Below are 16,729 nucleotides of genomic sequence, written 5' to 3'. Positions count from 1 at the left end.
ATTAAGATTCCACACTCCTGCAGGAATGGAAGTCGAACCCAAGTGCGAATGCTTAAACCAAGGTTGTTCTACACTGGGGCTGAAAGACAATTAGAAATAAAAGTGCTTGTTTTGCAACCGTGATGCCACCACACATCGATCCCAGCTTCAGATAAGACAGGTGTACCAGCAAGAAGCTAGCAAAGAGGAAAGTGAGAAGCCGCGGTATATAAGAAACCTTCCACGTGGTGCAAATTACCGCTTATAAGATGCACGTGTCTGTTAATTAAGACTGATTGATCTGACACAACTGGACTTCGGAACACACCTGCTGGCCAATTTAGGCAGCGCAAGGGACACTAATCCAAACAGTGAGCAGCTCATGGACAGCTGACATCAGTTTACAAAAGGATATTTATGTAATTTTATTGACTTATACATAAGAGGCATTTTGTTAGGTGCTCTAATGTGAGTTAAAGTTTATATTAAGGTTTTATAAGGCAGAGATGGGGACTCGTTTCAAATGACTCCTACTCGACTAATTGTTATTAGTCTGTTATTGTTGTTAATATTGTAATTGTTAGTTAGAAATGCTGTTATTTGCATTTACTCAGTTTGCGTCACACAGATGACGCGGTAATGAAACGCTCGATCGGCTTTCTAACGACTTCCTGTTTTACTTCACGACCGGGAAAAGTTTGGAGGTTTTTAATTATAAGCACATTTACAAAATAACGGATTCTATTCCTAATGGGACGCACGCTTATAAATGTAATAGCATCTGGAAGAACAGAAGCTAAGGTAAGCAGCGGTTATGATTGTTTTTGCTGTGTTTGGGATTTTGGCCGCTGTGCCGTGATTTATCGAGCGCTTTTGTTCTGTAATGAAAACAAAACGTATCAGTTGAAGCTTTTAACTGGAACCTTCTTGTTACAGAAATTACATTCATTTACACAATGAGGAGAAAAGTAAAGACACGAAGTAAAACGGCTAAATACACTCGCTAATCTGTTGTTGTTTTTTATCTGAACTTACAGATTATTTCTTTATTTCTACGCTACATTTATAATATATGTTTTGTGTAGATTATATTGAGTCGTGACTTCACTCAGGCTCGTGTTTTGTGACTTGTGAACATCTCTGCTGTAATACAAGATTTGACTCTATTAATTACTCCGTTGTTTAATTCCTCTCTCGTCTTTTACAGGAAATAAAAGGAGCTTTATTAAACGTGCCGTGATGGTGCGAGGAAGCTGCTTTAATGAGTCCCCGGACCTGGAGAAGATGCAGGTCCCGTCCCACCTGGCCCCGTCCGTGTCCCCGGGCCTGCGGCGTAAGCAGCTCATGTGGCAGAGCGCCGTCAAGCACATCATCGTCCAGCAAGACCTGAAGGAGCAGTACGGCCTCAAGCCACCGCGCAAAATCGTTGTCACGGACCTCTACATCGACGAGATCAACCAACAGATCCGCAGCAAGGCGTCCCGCGGCGCCACCAAGCGCCGGTCCTCCGTCGCCCGCGTCCATCCCTCGTTCTTCGGCGAGCAGAACTTCTCCGCCGGGACGCAGGCGGGCGTTTCGGGCGAGTACGCCAGCGATGCGGACTTTTTCGTGAGCTGGGGTCGGATCGTTCACGGCGTACATATACCGACCCTACGACACACCTTCAAATCTCACGACCTGGAGAAGCTCTACCAGCGGCACTCGTCACAAAGCAGACGGACCTCGCTAGTGATCACCAACGTCGTGGACGCCGCTGCGAAGCTGCACCTGCTGGTCCTGTACCTGGCGCTGGCACCGGCTGGTACAGACACGGTGCATGCTTGGCTGACCGGTTTCTTCATGGCTGTCGCGGTGGTGCTTTGTGTTCTTGTGCTCACTTGTAAGCGTTCACATTCGCCGGAGTGGCTGCATAACGCCGGCATGGCTAGCTGGCTCCTACAGACCACCCAGGTGTTGGTTGGGATGGGGTTTGGGCTGGAGACTGACCCATCCTGGTATTTACTGTTTACCCTGTTTGCCACGTACACTCTTCTACCTTTACCGCTGTTTTGGGCGATGGGAGCCGGATCGATCATCTCCATGCTCTACCTGGTTGTGGAGACTGTAGAGCACTTGGGTGAGGTGGGACTGCTCAGGAAGGTAACACGGTGCCAACTGGTCCAGTAATTATCCAAATATAGTGGAACCTCGGTACTGGAACTTCACCTCAGCTCTGCTACCGGTCAGCTGGGCGCCACCTAGCAGGGACAATCGACAGTGCAGCAGACACAACTGTCACTAAAGTCTTGAGAAAAATATCTATCATGTTAAATATCTGGACCTGTCGCCGACTCATAATCGTATAGTGTAAAGGCATTGCGGGCAGGTTGTGAGTGGTAGCGAGTGCGGAGTCAAACTACAGCTAATGAGAATGCAGGACACAGGATGAGGGTAAACCCGGGGGTGGAGTGTAAAAACGTGAACAGGGGCGTAATATAGTTTATATCAGAATACATCAGCACACACACAAGCTTTACATTATCTGTGACTTATCATCCACGCCAAACCATAATACCCATGCTGCATTGCAAAAAAATATTTATTACCCTCCAACTCACTACAGAACAGATGCCCCCTGCTGGTCGTGTTGCCAAATCCACTCAGAATAAATTTTTTTTTCTACTTGCTTTTATGCTGCACATCAGCGCACAAACAACTCTGATCTCTCGATTATTGTTGACGTTCATTTTTGGACGTGGCATCATTAAACCCCTCTTCACTTACCATGTGTGTTTTCGTGACTAAATGTAGTTTGGGAGACCAGACAGACTCGCCTGAGATTCCTCCTGGTGATAGATGGTGTAGTGTGTGACCCCCTATCGCCGATCAGTCGTGTAGTGTGAACTTGGCATTAGGAGGAAAACAGAAACAAAATAGTAAAAAAGGAATTAATGTAAATGGAATAGAAAACTATGATGTCAACCTATGAAGCTACAACACTACCCACAAAATTATTATTATAATTTTTTTAAATTTGGTCAAGAACTGAATTGCTCAATATAGGAGACGTTCGAGAACTGAGGTTCCACCATATACGTTCCCAAATGTTCCACCTTTGAGCTTCTCTGATCAGAACGTTTTCTCATCTGATTATTCTTTTGTTTTTTATGTATTTATTTATTTATCTATCTTTTTTTTTAGATTCTTGCGAAGGCCCTGATATACACCAGTATGAACATGGCAGGTCTGTTCATTCATTACCTGACGGACCGGGCTCAGAGACAGGTCTTCCTGGAGACACGGCGCTGCATCGAGGGCCACATGAAGCTGGAGATGGAAAACAAGAGACAGGCGAGAGAGCGAGAGACAGAGAGAGAGAGCGATAGAGAGAGAGAGCGAGAGTATCAATTCCCATCCTCAGTCACTATACAGCAACACTAATTTAAACACAATATTCTTAGTGATCGTCCTGTAGAGGTTCTTTTTAACTGATGGGCAGGTACAATAGCGCAACAAACTCTATTATCTATGCGGTGTATGAGCATTAACAGTAGGTGTAGGTACGTGGTTAGGAACTTGGTGTCTGAATGTCGGTTCTCTGTATACCACTGTAGGAGCGCTTGGTGTTGTCCATACTGCCTCGTTTCGTTGCTCTGGAGATGATTGCTGATATGAGCTCCATGGAGGACGAATTGCTGCCTCAGCAGTTCCATAAGATCTACATCCATCAGTACACTGACGTCAGGTATCTGTACTGCTTAGCTTAGTTTGCTGTTCGCTGACCTTTTCAAAGCTCCTCCAATAAGACGAACTGTTTGATATGACATGTGGAACTTTCAGACTGGATCTGACGCTTATTCCACAATAACAATGATCTATTAGGGCAGCAGTTCTTTACCAGAGGGCCTCAGTGAGCCTAGAGGGGGGGTCCCACACTTGATGGGACAAGAATACATGGCATACAAGAGATTTGTGATGTCATCAATCTATTTTAATCTACCTATATTCTTCTACGTCGGGTCTTTGAGAATAGACACATATTTGATTCGCCCACCACAAAAGTGCAAAGGTCAATGAACGGCCACTATAGAAGGTTCTCATTCAGAATCTTTGTTGATGCAGATCCTAATGAAGCAGATCCAGGTGAGGAAGCTCCTACCATGCTCCTCGATGTAAGCAGAAGGAGAAATATCATAATTCATCATTATTTTTTTGAACACAGGGGGTCTTAGTGAAACAAGGTTGAGAACAGCTGGATTAGGGTATGAGGTTGATACTAAATAATCCCAGTTTGGGGGAGTTGAGTACCAGGGTACCAGATGGTGATGGTACGACACTGTGTTCTCTTTCTTTGTTCCCAGCATCCTTTTTGCTGATATCAAGGGATTCACCTTGTTGTCCATGACCATGTCTGCTCAGGAACTGGTGCGCAACCTCAACGAGCTCTTCTGCCGCTTCGATCGGCTGGCTGAGGTACAGGACCATAATTTAGTTCATCCCTTATACCAAAACTCTGAGTCTCTGAGGGCTAATAATATAAGGCGTGTGTGTGTGTGTGTGTGTGTGTGTGTGTGTGTGTGTGTGTGTGTGTCTGCGTGGTGTGTGTGTGTGTACAGGAACACCACTGCATGAGGATAAAGATCCTGGGCGACTGTTACTACTGTGTGTCGGGAGTCCCAGAGCCCCAAAGAGCTCACGCTCGGTGCTGTGTGGAGATGGGTCTGGCCATGATTAGCACCATACGGTACATTTACATTTACATTTACATTTTCAGCATTTAGCAGACGCTTTTATCCAAAGCGACTTACACAATGAGCAATTGAGGGTTAAGGGTCTTGCTCAGGGACCCAACAGTGGCAACTTGGTGGTGGCAGGGTTTGAACCGGCAACCCTCTGTTTACTAGTCCAGCACCTTAACCACTGAGCTATCACTGGCCCTGGTACCTTACACAATCACCACTCAGGATCTACTGGAAGTGATATAAGAGTCATACTGGAGTATACTGGAGTGTTCTGGTTTTCAGATACGTGAGGAAGCAGCTGAACCACGACATGGACATGCGGATCGGGATCCACTCCGGCTCGGTCCTCTGTGGAGTTCTGGGATTACAGAAGTGGCAGTTTGACGTGTGGTCCTGGGACGTAGACGTAGCGAACATGCTAGAAGCGGGAGGGGTTCCCGGGTGAGTCTAAAGCAAGAAACACATGTAATCAAGCACAATAATCACATCTTTGGGGTGGAAGTTTGGCTGTAACTGTTCATGCTGTCCCTGTGATGGACTGGTCACCTGTTTGAGGTTCGAGGAGTTTCCTGCGTTTTGCCCAGTGAATCTGACCCACCGTGACCCTGATCGGGACAGAGCAGCGGTAAAACATACAATGAATGAATGAATTAAGGAATAAAATAAGGACCTGGGTTTGATTCCCCAGCCTCTGGGTGCTCCAGTTTCTGAGCTACTACGATTGTCCTGAGTGTGTGGGTGTCCAGGGTGTTTTCTGCCTTTCACCCAATGAATCAGACCCACTGTGACTCTGACTGAGCAAATGAGGGTTAAGGGCCTTGCTCAGGGGCCCAACCATGGCAACTTTGCTGTGGTGGGACTTGAACTAGCAACCTTCTGATTACCAGTCCAGACCCTAATCAAAGATTCATTTTATCCAAAGGGATTCGGATACATCTGCGACTGAATACAATCCAAGCAACTCAGGGTTTACAGCAGGAACTCGTTAGTGGTGGGGCTTGAACCAGCAACCTTCTGGCCTCTAGTCTAGTCCCTTAACCTCTGAGCTACAAACTCTAGCCAAATAATACAAATAAAGTTTTGGAGATGCTCTGACCCAGTCGTCTAGCCATCACAATTTGGCCCTCGTCAAACTCACTCAGATCCTCACGCTCGCCCATCTTTCCTGCTTCTAACATCAACTTTGAGGATAAAACTAACAGGTGTCATGATGAAGAGATAATCAGTGTTATTTACTTCACCTCTCAGTGGTCATAATGTTATGCCTACTTGGTGTATATATGGCAGGGTGGCACAAAACATTCTGATACCCGCTGCCAAAATGTTTAACGATCATAAAAGACAAAACAAGACTGGACTTTTCTTTAGTGGTCAGTGAGCTGGATGACTGGTAAATGGTTGCTGCCCAGTCCACCCAGATTCTTTAGGAAATCATGAGGCCGTGAGCTAAAGGATTGGAAGGTGAGTGTCCTGAAGGGGTTATGTCAGATCCCTGACCTCAATCCGCTAGAAAATATGTGGACGGAACTGAGAACGAGTTAAATCAGGGAACTCATCACTTTTTCAACCCTGTTAGTCTAGTTTTATGTATTTTTTAGAGTTGTCGCCTTTTTTCTCGTAACCTACATATTATAAGGCAGTTATAGTATATAAATAATAGAAGTAGGTTTTGTTATTCTAAATGTATTTTTTCTAATTTCTGTGATTATTCCCTCTATCTGCAGAAGGATCCACATCTCACGGGCGACGTTAGACTGCCTGAAAGGATGCTACCGGACCGAGGACGGGCGCGGTCATGAACGTAACGAGTTCCTGAGAAAGCACAACATTGACACGTTCCTCATTTGCCACCGTGAGGAGGACGAGCCGAACGGTGTGGATGAGGACCCTCACAAAATTCGCATGACCCTTCATGGCTGCAGCACGGACGTTCCATACGGCAGCATCTATAAAATGAACAGTGTGAGGATTCATTTTAGTTTTAAATGCTTAGAGCCAGACATTGTCTTGGCATGGCAGTGGCACAGCGGGTAGTGTTGTAGCTCCATTATCATTATTATTATTATTTATTATTATTATTATTATTTATTATTATTATTATTATTATTTATTATTATTATTATTATTATTATTTATTATTATTATTTATTATTATTATTATTTATTATTATTAATATTTATTATTATTATTATTATTAATTAATTATTATTATTAATTTGTATTTATATTATTATTTATTGTCATTATTATTATTTATTATTATTTTTGATTATCATTGTTATTATTTATTTTTATTGTTATTATTTATTATCATTATTATTTATTATTATTATTTATTTTCATTGTTATTATTTATTATCATTGTTATTATTTATTATTATTTTTTTTTATTATTATTATTTATTATTATTATTATTTTTTTTTATTATTTATTATTATTATTCTTAATTATTATTATTATTATTTATTATTATCATTATTATTATTATTTTGTTGGTGGCATGGTGTCGACTTCCAGCAAGAAGGTCATGGGTTCGATTCCAAGCTGGAGCGGACCGGGTCCTTTTTGTGTGGAATTTGCATGTTCTCCCTGTGTCTGTGGGTTTCCTCCAGGAGGTCCGGTTTCCTCGGGTTAATTGGAGATACCAAGATTGCCCTAAATGTGAATGTGTGTGTGTTATTATTTACAGATACTGGCCTCATTCACTAATGGCTCTCTGGCACAGCTGCCCAATTCCAAAAAACTCTATTCCAACGCCAGGGAGATAAATAAACGAATCGAGCACGCCATCGACCTGCGCAGCAGTGAGCGCATGCACCAGGAGCACGTCACTCCGACCACGCTGGTGTTCAAGGACTCGCTCATCGAAGAGAAGGTAACTCGACGTCCCCTAAACTCGAAATCTGTGAAACTCGACGTCCTTCGTGGAGAAATTTGTTCTCTCAAACTCGCTAGTAAAAGAAGGAGACAGGAGCACTAAACTTCTCTTCATTATTACTGCTCATAAGTTCCTCCACTAATCACATTCCTCACTCGCTGTTTTACTACAGTAAGTCACGCTAAGTTTTGTGCACCGCCGTCACACTTCATAGCAGCATAAAAGCGGTTTTGTCGCTTCTCATGTGAATGCGCCGGTGCTGAAGGGAATACGGTATTCCAAAATCAAGCATCTCCATCATTAAGAAGCGTCAGAAAACAATAAAGAAGTAAAACTAAACTGCAGGTTTATTATATTATATTTGTGTTATTTTCAGTGTATAAGTGTCAAAAACAACCTCATTATTTTACATGAGACTAAAATATCTGCAGCTCCACGGGACCACAGACGCATTAACAGATTTTCCAGACATTGTTATGGGAAAAAATACCCTTAAACTCGATGCCTCTTCCAGAATCGACTAATGTTAAGTTTCAATGTACCACTGTAGTCTAATATAATAAATCTGCTTCTGTGTTTTTCATGCTTCAGTTCTCACAGATGAGGGACGAAACATTTAAGACTAACCTGGTCTGTTCCTTCATCATGCTCCTCTTCGTTATGGCCGTCCAGGTCCTCGTCCCAGCACCCAGGTACCCAGGTGAAGCATTTATTATTCCACATGTATTTAAAGTTCTGCAGTATTTATTTCTTCTCTTTTTTCTTCAGGTTGTTCCCCGTGTTGGTGCAGTTCGGCGTGGTGCTAATGGGATACCTGTTGTTGCTGCTGATAGTTCTGGCTGAGGAGTTTAAATGCTCCCCGTCTCCGCTCCAGCGCCTCTGCTGCTTTATTCATGAGAACAACGGTGTGCGCTGTCTCCTCACCATCACCGCCGTGGCTATGAACTTCGGCATGGCGTCCGCTGACATGGTGAGGGGCAACACCTATTATAAGTGGCAGTTGTTAAAGTATGCCAGTACTAATATAAATACAAATTGGATTTCCTTTAATATTGCCATATAATGTAATGTAGCAAAAAGGGCCTGTGTTTGATTTCTGGCAGGGCAGCGGGGGTCCTTTCAGTGTGGAGTTTGCATGTTCTCCCTGTGTCATCATGCGTTTCCCCTGGGTGGTGCGGTTTCCTCCCACACAATTGCCCTAGGTGTGAGTGCGTTTGCCCTGTGATGGACTGGTGACCTGTTCGGGGTGTTTCCCACTTTTGCCCAATGAATCAGACCCACCGTGACCCTGACCAGGAGAAAACGGTTGTGAAACAGACAGTGAATGAATGAATGTGGAATTTTTAAACACCTAACTGTCACTGCTGGACTGAGAATCGTCCACCAACCAAAAATATCCAGCCAACAGCGCCCCGTGGGCGGCGTCCTGTGACCACTGATGAAGGTCTAGAAGATGACCGACTCAAACAGCAGCAATAGATGAGCGATCGTCAAGGTGGACCAACTATGTAGGAGTGTCTAATAGAGTGGACAGTGAGTGGACATGGTGTTTAAAAACTCCAGCAGCGCTGCTGTGTCTGATCCACTCATACCAGCACAACACACACTAACACACCACCACCATGTCAGTGTCACTGCAGTGCTGAGAATGATCCACCACCTAAATAATACCTGCTCTGTGGTGGTCCTGTGGTGGTCCTGACCATTGAAGAACAGGGTGAAAGCAGGCTAAAAAGTATGTAAAGAAACAGATGGACTACAGTCAGTAATTGTAGAACTACAAAGTGCTTCTGTATGGTAAGTGGAGCTGATAACATGGACAGTGAGTGTAGAAACAAGGAGGTGGTTTTAATGTTATGGCTGATCAGTGTAAGTAGTGAAAGTGAGTTCTGGTTGTCCTATAAAATAGATGCTTGATTTTGTTGTAAATCCTTAATTCTGTTGTTTTAGAACAATGATAAACGTAATGCTGTGTTTAGATTCTCTCTGTCTTTAATATTTATCGTTGTTTATTGATTGTCTAGGTGTGGTGCAACTTTATATTTGAGGAAGATGCTGACGGTGCTAATGACAGCCTACAGCAGCCCAGACAAACACAGCTGACCGTCTGCAGTTATCCTGAGGTCAGACTTTCTCATTTATTATTATAATTTACATTTTCAGCATTTAGCAGACGCTTTTATCCAAAGCGACTTACACAATGAGCGGAACACGATGAGCAATTGAGGGTTAAGGGCCTTGCTTAGGGACCCAACAGTGGCAACTTGGTGGTGGCGGGGCTTGAACCGGCAACCTTCTGCTAACTAGTCCAGTACCTTAACCATTGAGCTATCACTGGCTATTATAATAAAACAATAACATAATAATAATGTACTTTATAACTCTTCTCACATACAGTTCTTCGTGCTGAGTGCCGTCGTCTCGATGGTCACCTGCGCCGTGTTTATGAGACTGAGCTCTCTCCTAAAGCTGACCGTCCTCTTACTGGTCGCAGTGGTCTATACTTACTTCATCGAAGTGGCCTTTCATGCTCTTAACGTCAGTCAGCAGGAGCAGGAGCAGAATCTCAGGTGTGCTTCAGTACAGCAGCACTAATCATGACTCGAACACAGAAGTAATCATTCAGTAACACGTTCCTTGTGTTTCTCCAGGTCTCAGTATCTGAGGAGAAAAGGTGTCTCGGTTCTGTTAATGGCCATGTTTGTGATCGCCGTGTTCTACAACGGCCGACAGGTATTATTTTATTTTATTTTATTTTCAATGTTAAATTATCATCTAGAAGCAGAAATGCAACATGTAGTGTTGGTGTCTGACAGTTCCAGGGTCCTGGGTTTATTCCTGACCACTTAAAACACAAACCATATTTTTTCTGGGTTAATAATATTAATAATAATAATAATAATAATAATAATAATAATAATGACAATAATAATAATTATAATAATCACAGTAATAATAGTAATATAATAGTAATAATAATAATAATAAAACAATAACAGCAATAATAATAATAATAAAATAATAATAATAATAATACAATAATTACAGCAATAATAATAATAAAATAATAATAATAAAACAATAATTACAGCATTAATAATAATAATAGTAATAATAACAATAATACTAAAAATAATACTACTAATAAATAATAATAATAATAAAAGTAAAATAACAGTTATTTATAGGTATTTTATCTAGAAGCAGAACTGCAACATAGTGTTGGTGTTTTACAGTTCTAGAGTCCTGGGTTCATTCCTGACACCAGCATTATTGAAAACCCAGTGTTGAATTCAAGTTTTGTCCTTAACATCCCATAATTTTCTGGGTTCTTTGAATCTTTTAATATGTTATTTAATATAAATGGTAAATTTTATGATTTTTTTCTTTGCAAAACCTGACCCACTGAGGGTTCCTTAATCATTCATGTTGCTTTTAGACCCAATTACAGCAGCATTACATGTGGAAAGTTTCCTACCTGTGTTATTTTGCCCCATTTCAACTTTTTTGGAATCAGGAATCCTCATTAGATTATATTAAGATGACAAAATAATAAAAAAAAAAATTACTCCGAACTTACGCCTACAGTATTTGACTGGTCAGCCATTTTAAACCCATTTTAAAACTGTCTGATGTCAGTGGGAGGCCACGGCGAGACTGGACTTTCTGTGGCGCCTGCAGGCCCAGAAGGAGGTGGAAGACATGAGAGAGCTGAGAGAACACAACGAGTGTTTACTCCACAACATCCTGCCAGCTCACGTCGCTCAGCACTTCCTGGATAGAAACAAAAACGATGATGTAAGTACTCCACTACCAATAGTGCTTATCTATAGCAATAATAATAATAATTATTATTATAATAATAATTATTATTATAACAATAACAATAATAATAATAATAATAAATAATGATAATAATAATAAAAATGATAATAATAATAAAAATTATAATAAATAAAAAAATAATAAATAATGATAATAATAATAACAATTATAATAAATAATAATAATAATAATAATAATTAATAATAATAACAACAACAGCAATAATAATAATAAAACCATGATAATAATAATAATAAAAATAATAACAGTAATACCATGATAATAATAATAATAATAATAATAATAATAATAATAATAATAAGTTATTTATTTAACACTTTTCATAGTTCCACAATGTGCCTAACAAATAACAACAACAAAATACAGTTTCTGAAATAAACAATTAAAAGACAGAAAAGATTAGAAATGTTTAAAGGTGCAAATGCCACGTTAAAAAACATTAAAAGCAAAAGAACAGAACCATTTCAAATATGGGTGTCAATATTAATTATAAACTGATCTAAACAGGCAGGTCTACCATCCTCATATATATGCCAAGGTCATCTAGAGCTCTTACGTTCCTGTGGGCTGATCCGAGGGGACATACCTATTAAACATGTTACTCGGGTACTGTGGAGCGAGACTATAAAAGCATTAAAAATCTTAAAAAGAATAAATACAACTGTGTGTTATCTGTGTCCTGATAGAATGAGGCAGCATATTTATTACTCTGGTCAGTGGTAGCAAATAGAGATTGAACAGTGCTGGTCCCAGAATGGAACCATGTGGCACTCCACATGACAGAGGGTGATGATTGGATGAAGAGTTTTTGAGTGTTCCAACTGTGCTAAAAGCTGCTCTAAGGTCTAAGAGAACCAACAGATAGGTTACCAGCATCTTAATTAACTTTAAAATCATTTCAAACTAGTGGTGAATTCCTGGTGAAATGTTTATAATAATTTTACAGTCGCTCTGTTTCTCTTCAGGAGCTTTATGCCCAGTCGTATGATGAAGTGGGTGTGATGTTCGCCACCATCGCCGGATTCAATGACTATTACGAGCAAAAAGAGATTAAACACGGGGGTGTAGAGTGTCTCCGACTTCTAAATGAGATTATAGCTGAGTTTGATGAGGTGAGTTGGAGAAAACGTACTTAATACATTTGCTTCACTTGTAAGAAGCACAGATTTCAGGACAGTTTTTGGATTTTAAGGCTTTCCACTGTTCTATTTTGTAAACTGGGTGCAACTATAGAACACACAGTATCTTCAATTATTTATTTAATGATGTAGAAAGTTATAAAACGTTGGTGACTTTTCTTTATAAATAGGGATAATTTAATTGTATTTAAATGAAGTGAAAGGTCTGAAAGAACCCAAACTGTCACTGTATGCTGAGAGGAAGTTCGTCTGAATGTTGAGATGTAATTAAAGACCCAGCAAAAACAAACCTGCAATAAATTAGAGGTTGCTGGAACGTGGACGACCATCCATCACCATGGACGTACAGGCTGCCATGCAAGAAATGCGACCATAGAGAAAAATGTCCTTTCAAGATAAGGGGCAGATACGTCCGTTTCATCAATGCAGTCCAACTAATCCTATTTATACGGGCAGAAAAAGTTGCACACTGTAGTGGGCAGGTATAAAAATACAAAAAAATGTAGGCCACAGTGTTTACCAACATTATAGAACTGAGTCTTGATTGTCATATGTGTACAAACCCCATTTCCAAAAAAGTTGGGACAACAAAAGTTGTAAAACACAATAAAAGAAGAGACTGTGATGTATTAATTCTGTTAAATTTTTATTTAACTGATAAATGTAGAAAGAAAGAAAAAGTTGGGACAGGGGCGTGTTTCCCCAGCTTTCCATCAGCGTTCCTAGTAGTGAGACTTTTTAATGCTCTTATTTATTATTAATATTCTGTTTCTCTCTGCTGCAGCTGTTAGAGGAAACATACTTCATGAATATTGAGAAAATCAAAACTATCGGGAGCTGTTACATGGCTGCATCAGGTTTATCACCCAATAAACAGGTCAGTCATGATACTCACATACCTCTAAGCTCAGTGTTTAAGGGATGACAGTCTAAAAACAACATATTAACATTGCAAAACAAGCTACACTATATGACCAAAAGTATTCGGACACCTGACCATGAGTGTGTTGGACGTCCCATTTCAAAAACAAAAGCTATTAGAACAGAGTGACCTCTGTGTGATCTTTTCAGCTAGAACAACAGACGCCTATCTGAGAAGTTTCTCACAAGGCTTTGAAGTGTATATGTGTATGGGAATTTGTGCCCATTCAGTCAAAAGAGCATATGTATGGCTGGGCGCTGATGTAAATCAAGAACGCTTTAATTGGTGGACCAGGTCATTCCACAGCTATTCAGGTCTCAGAGTCTGCTTGCTGGACCAGAAATGAAAAAAGAACAGGAACGGGCCTTCCCTAAACTGTTGCTACAAAGTCGAAAGCACATAGTTTCCTATATATGATTGATTTATTACACCTGTTAGCAACACTTGTGGCTGAAACATATGAATTAAGTGCCAGCTGTAGCCTAGTGGTTAAGGTACTGGACCAGTGATCCAAGGGTTGCTGGTTTAAGCCCCACCACTGCCAGGTTGCTGCTGTTGGGCCCTTGAGCAAGGCCCTTAACCCTCAATTGCTCAGACTGTATACTGTAACTGTAATGTAAGTTGCTTTGGATAAAGGCGTCTGCTAAATGCCAAAATGTAAATTCAGTCATTAGAAAGGGGCACCCCAATACTTTTGTCTATATACTGTAGTTTGGAGAGAAATTGACTCTTTTTCGTGAGCATAATTTCGATCACTTTTACACACTCGTCTCTTTCAGGTTAGTGGTGGCAGCGACTGGCATCACCTGAGCGAGTTGGTACTTTTTGCTCTGGCAATGCAAGAGATGCTGAAGTCCATCAACAAGCACTCCTGCAACAACTTCCAGCTCCGCGTGGGTAAGGAAACTTAGTGTTCTTCCACCAAGGATCTATAAACAGTTGAATTAAAGTGTATCTGCGATTACAGTATATGGCCAAAAGTATTTGGACACCTGACGGCCATCTGTGTGCACTTATGTGCTTAGTAAACAATAAAAACTTAAACTCTGGGCACCACTGTACCCTATTTGTTATTGTCTGTCCTACAGGAATCGCACACGGCCCTGTTGTCGCTGGGGTAATCGGTGCTACAAAACCGCAGTACGATATCTGGGGAATTACCGTGAACCTGGCGAGCCGCATGGACAGCACAGGCATCAGCGGAAGGATCCAGGTTCCTGAGCCCACCAAGAAAATTCTGGCAGATTGGGGCTTTTTGCTGGAACTGCGAGGAGAGATTTTCATCAAGGGCGTGAGCGAGCGGCAGGGGCGCTTACGGACCTACTTCATCAGCCGGAGTCACAAGACGAACAATGGAATAACAGGAGAGGGAAGGTCGGCCACGCGCGCTGGAGGGAGGAACACCCTGTCCACTGTGGTGTTTAGCCTCCTTCGGGCAATCCAAAAAGAGAAGCAGGGCGGCACTGCTGGCAGGTTCACTCCGCCCACTTACAATGTGCAGTGTTAGTTTAAAACCTCATAACATTTCTCAACTGGACTGCTGCGCATGTGTTGCCTTCATTCTCAAAGGGAAATTTCACCACCAAGGATTCTGTTACCTTACAGCTGCAGTGCATATTATTTATGATAGAAATATGTTAAGCAGAAAAACATATTTCAGATATCATAAATGTTCCTTTGTGTTTAAGGGTGAAGGTGGCAAAAGTTAATACACATTTAATGTATATTTAAGTAGTGCCAAAGCTTGTAGCATTTAAATATGGTTCTGATCTATTGGTAGCCTTTGGTAAGGACATCTTATTTAATGCTTCGCACCACCAATCAAAATCATATTGTTTAATCTTTATTTATACAGCACCTTTCAGATAGCAGCAGTTCTAAATGCTTTACAGGACAGAAAATAAACAAAACAAAAAACAAATACAACAATTCAAATAAAAGAATAAAAGGCAAAAATCAAAATGAAAGATGCAAGACTGTAAATGTAAAAGATATAATTCATAATCACTTGATTTCTTGCATATTACCATGTTTAACATATGGTTAGGACGAACTAAGATAACAGGAAAATAGTTTCTGAAAAAGATCCGGTTAAAGCGACGACCAGATTATGCCAACAGATCTGGCAAAGTTACAGCTCCACCCAACTCCACACAAATCAGCCTTTTAATCACCTGTACGAATTAATATAAAAACACTGAAAAACAAGCTACACTATATGACCAAAAGTATTTGGACACCTGACCGTAAGTGTGGTGAACGTCCCATTTTAAGAACAAAACCATTCAGTCAAAAGACCATATGTATAGCTGTATGGAATGAATGAATAAAAACACTATAAATCTGCATGATGCTGATGCCCCAGGATTTTAAGATAGTCATGATGTTAAGTCTTTATTAAAAGTAACAGGCATTTTATAAATTGTGTTTGATTTTTCACCTGTATATGATTTCACATTTTTCTTTTAGATAAAAATACATGCTACAAGTACTTTGATCATTTGTAATGTATAAAACATACTGTTTTTATTAAATTATAGAGCCATATGCCTGTTTTACCTCTATCATAAAGGTTGCCATGGTGATGGTGGACGCTGGCGCATTTGGCTGCCGCTACCGTTACCGTATTTTACCGTATTTTATTGTATTTTTATCGTTTTTCGTTTTCATCTTTTTACACACCTTGTGGATCTATTTCTTTTATGTTACTTTTGATACTTTTATTTGTGCTTTTGATACTTTTTGTTCTTTCTACTGTACATCGCGTCTGCGGCCGGTGGTGAACGGTGGATGAGTTTTCCTGGGATCGGCACGATGTTGAACTATTCCGTTGACCAGCTGATGAAGTTCAACAATTGCACTACTCCATCGTGTATTTCAGTCATCAAACAGCTTGGACTCCTTCGCCGGCCTCGTTATATTCACAGGGGCTCCCGGAGAAAGCTTGTTTATTTTCGAAACGGTGACGCTATTCCATCCTTCTGGTCAGCCGTGCGCACTGTCGCTCCGCAAACACGTCATCAGAGCGCTGCTGCCTTGCACACCAGTAGCGGTGTAGTCTCCATGACAACGCTGTCCACGGAGTGGGATGGGAAACGCGGAGTGGACTTTGCAAATCTCCGTTCTCTTCCTCGTTCCTCACAGCCAACTACACAACAATACCACTTGAAAATGGCATTGCTTAATGTTCGTTCACTCAACACAAAAAGTACTGTACTCAGTGAATTTATATCTGACAGTGA

General features: G+C 40.9%; 1 protein-coding gene across 1 annotated transcript; it reads left to right on the top strand.

The window, feature by feature from the left end:
- The first annotated feature begins 1,218 nt into the window (after positions 1-1,218).
- On the top strand, positions 1,219-14,994 carry si:dkey-206f10.1 (adenylate cyclase type 8). Its single transcript, XM_063002542.1, has 18 exons — positions 1,219-2,118; positions 3,160-3,309; positions 3,573-3,703; positions 4,320-4,431; positions 4,575-4,702; positions 4,983-5,141; positions 6,425-6,662; positions 7,392-7,577; positions 8,172-8,272; positions 8,349-8,550; positions 9,605-9,703; positions 9,978-10,150; positions 10,232-10,313; positions 11,220-11,378; positions 12,392-12,538; positions 13,350-13,442; positions 14,267-14,384; positions 14,576-14,994. The coding sequence occupies exons 1-18, from the start codon at positions 1,219-1,221 to the stop codon at positions 14,992-14,994; spliced, it is 3,597 nt and encodes a 1,198-aa protein (XP_062858612.1).
- The last annotated feature ends 1,735 nt before the right edge of the window (positions 14,995-16,729 follow it).

Source organism: Trichomycterus rosablanca, chromosome 9 (genome assembly GCF_030014385.1).
Source record: "Trichomycterus rosablanca isolate fTriRos1 chromosome 9, fTriRos1.hap1, whole genome shotgun sequence".
Lineage (NCBI taxonomy): Eukaryota > Metazoa > Chordata > Actinopteri > Siluriformes > Trichomycteridae > Trichomycterus > Trichomycterus rosablanca.
The sequence above is the reverse complement of the archived record's forward strand: the minus strand, read 5'-3'. Positions and strand labels throughout refer to the sequence as shown.

Coding starts and splice junctions, on each gene's coding strand:
- si:dkey-206f10.1 (XM_063002542.1), top strand. CDS start 1,219: ATGGTGCGAGGAAGCTGCTTTAATGAGTCCCCGGACCTGGAGAAGATG. Junction 4,703..4,982: donor GCCATGATTAGCACCATACG/GTACATTTACAT, acceptor TCTGGTTTTCAG/ATACGTGAGGAAGCAGCTGA. Junction 6,663..7,391: donor GCATCTATAAAATGAACAGT/GTGAGGATTCAT, acceptor TATTATTTACAG/ATACTGGCCTCATTCACTAA.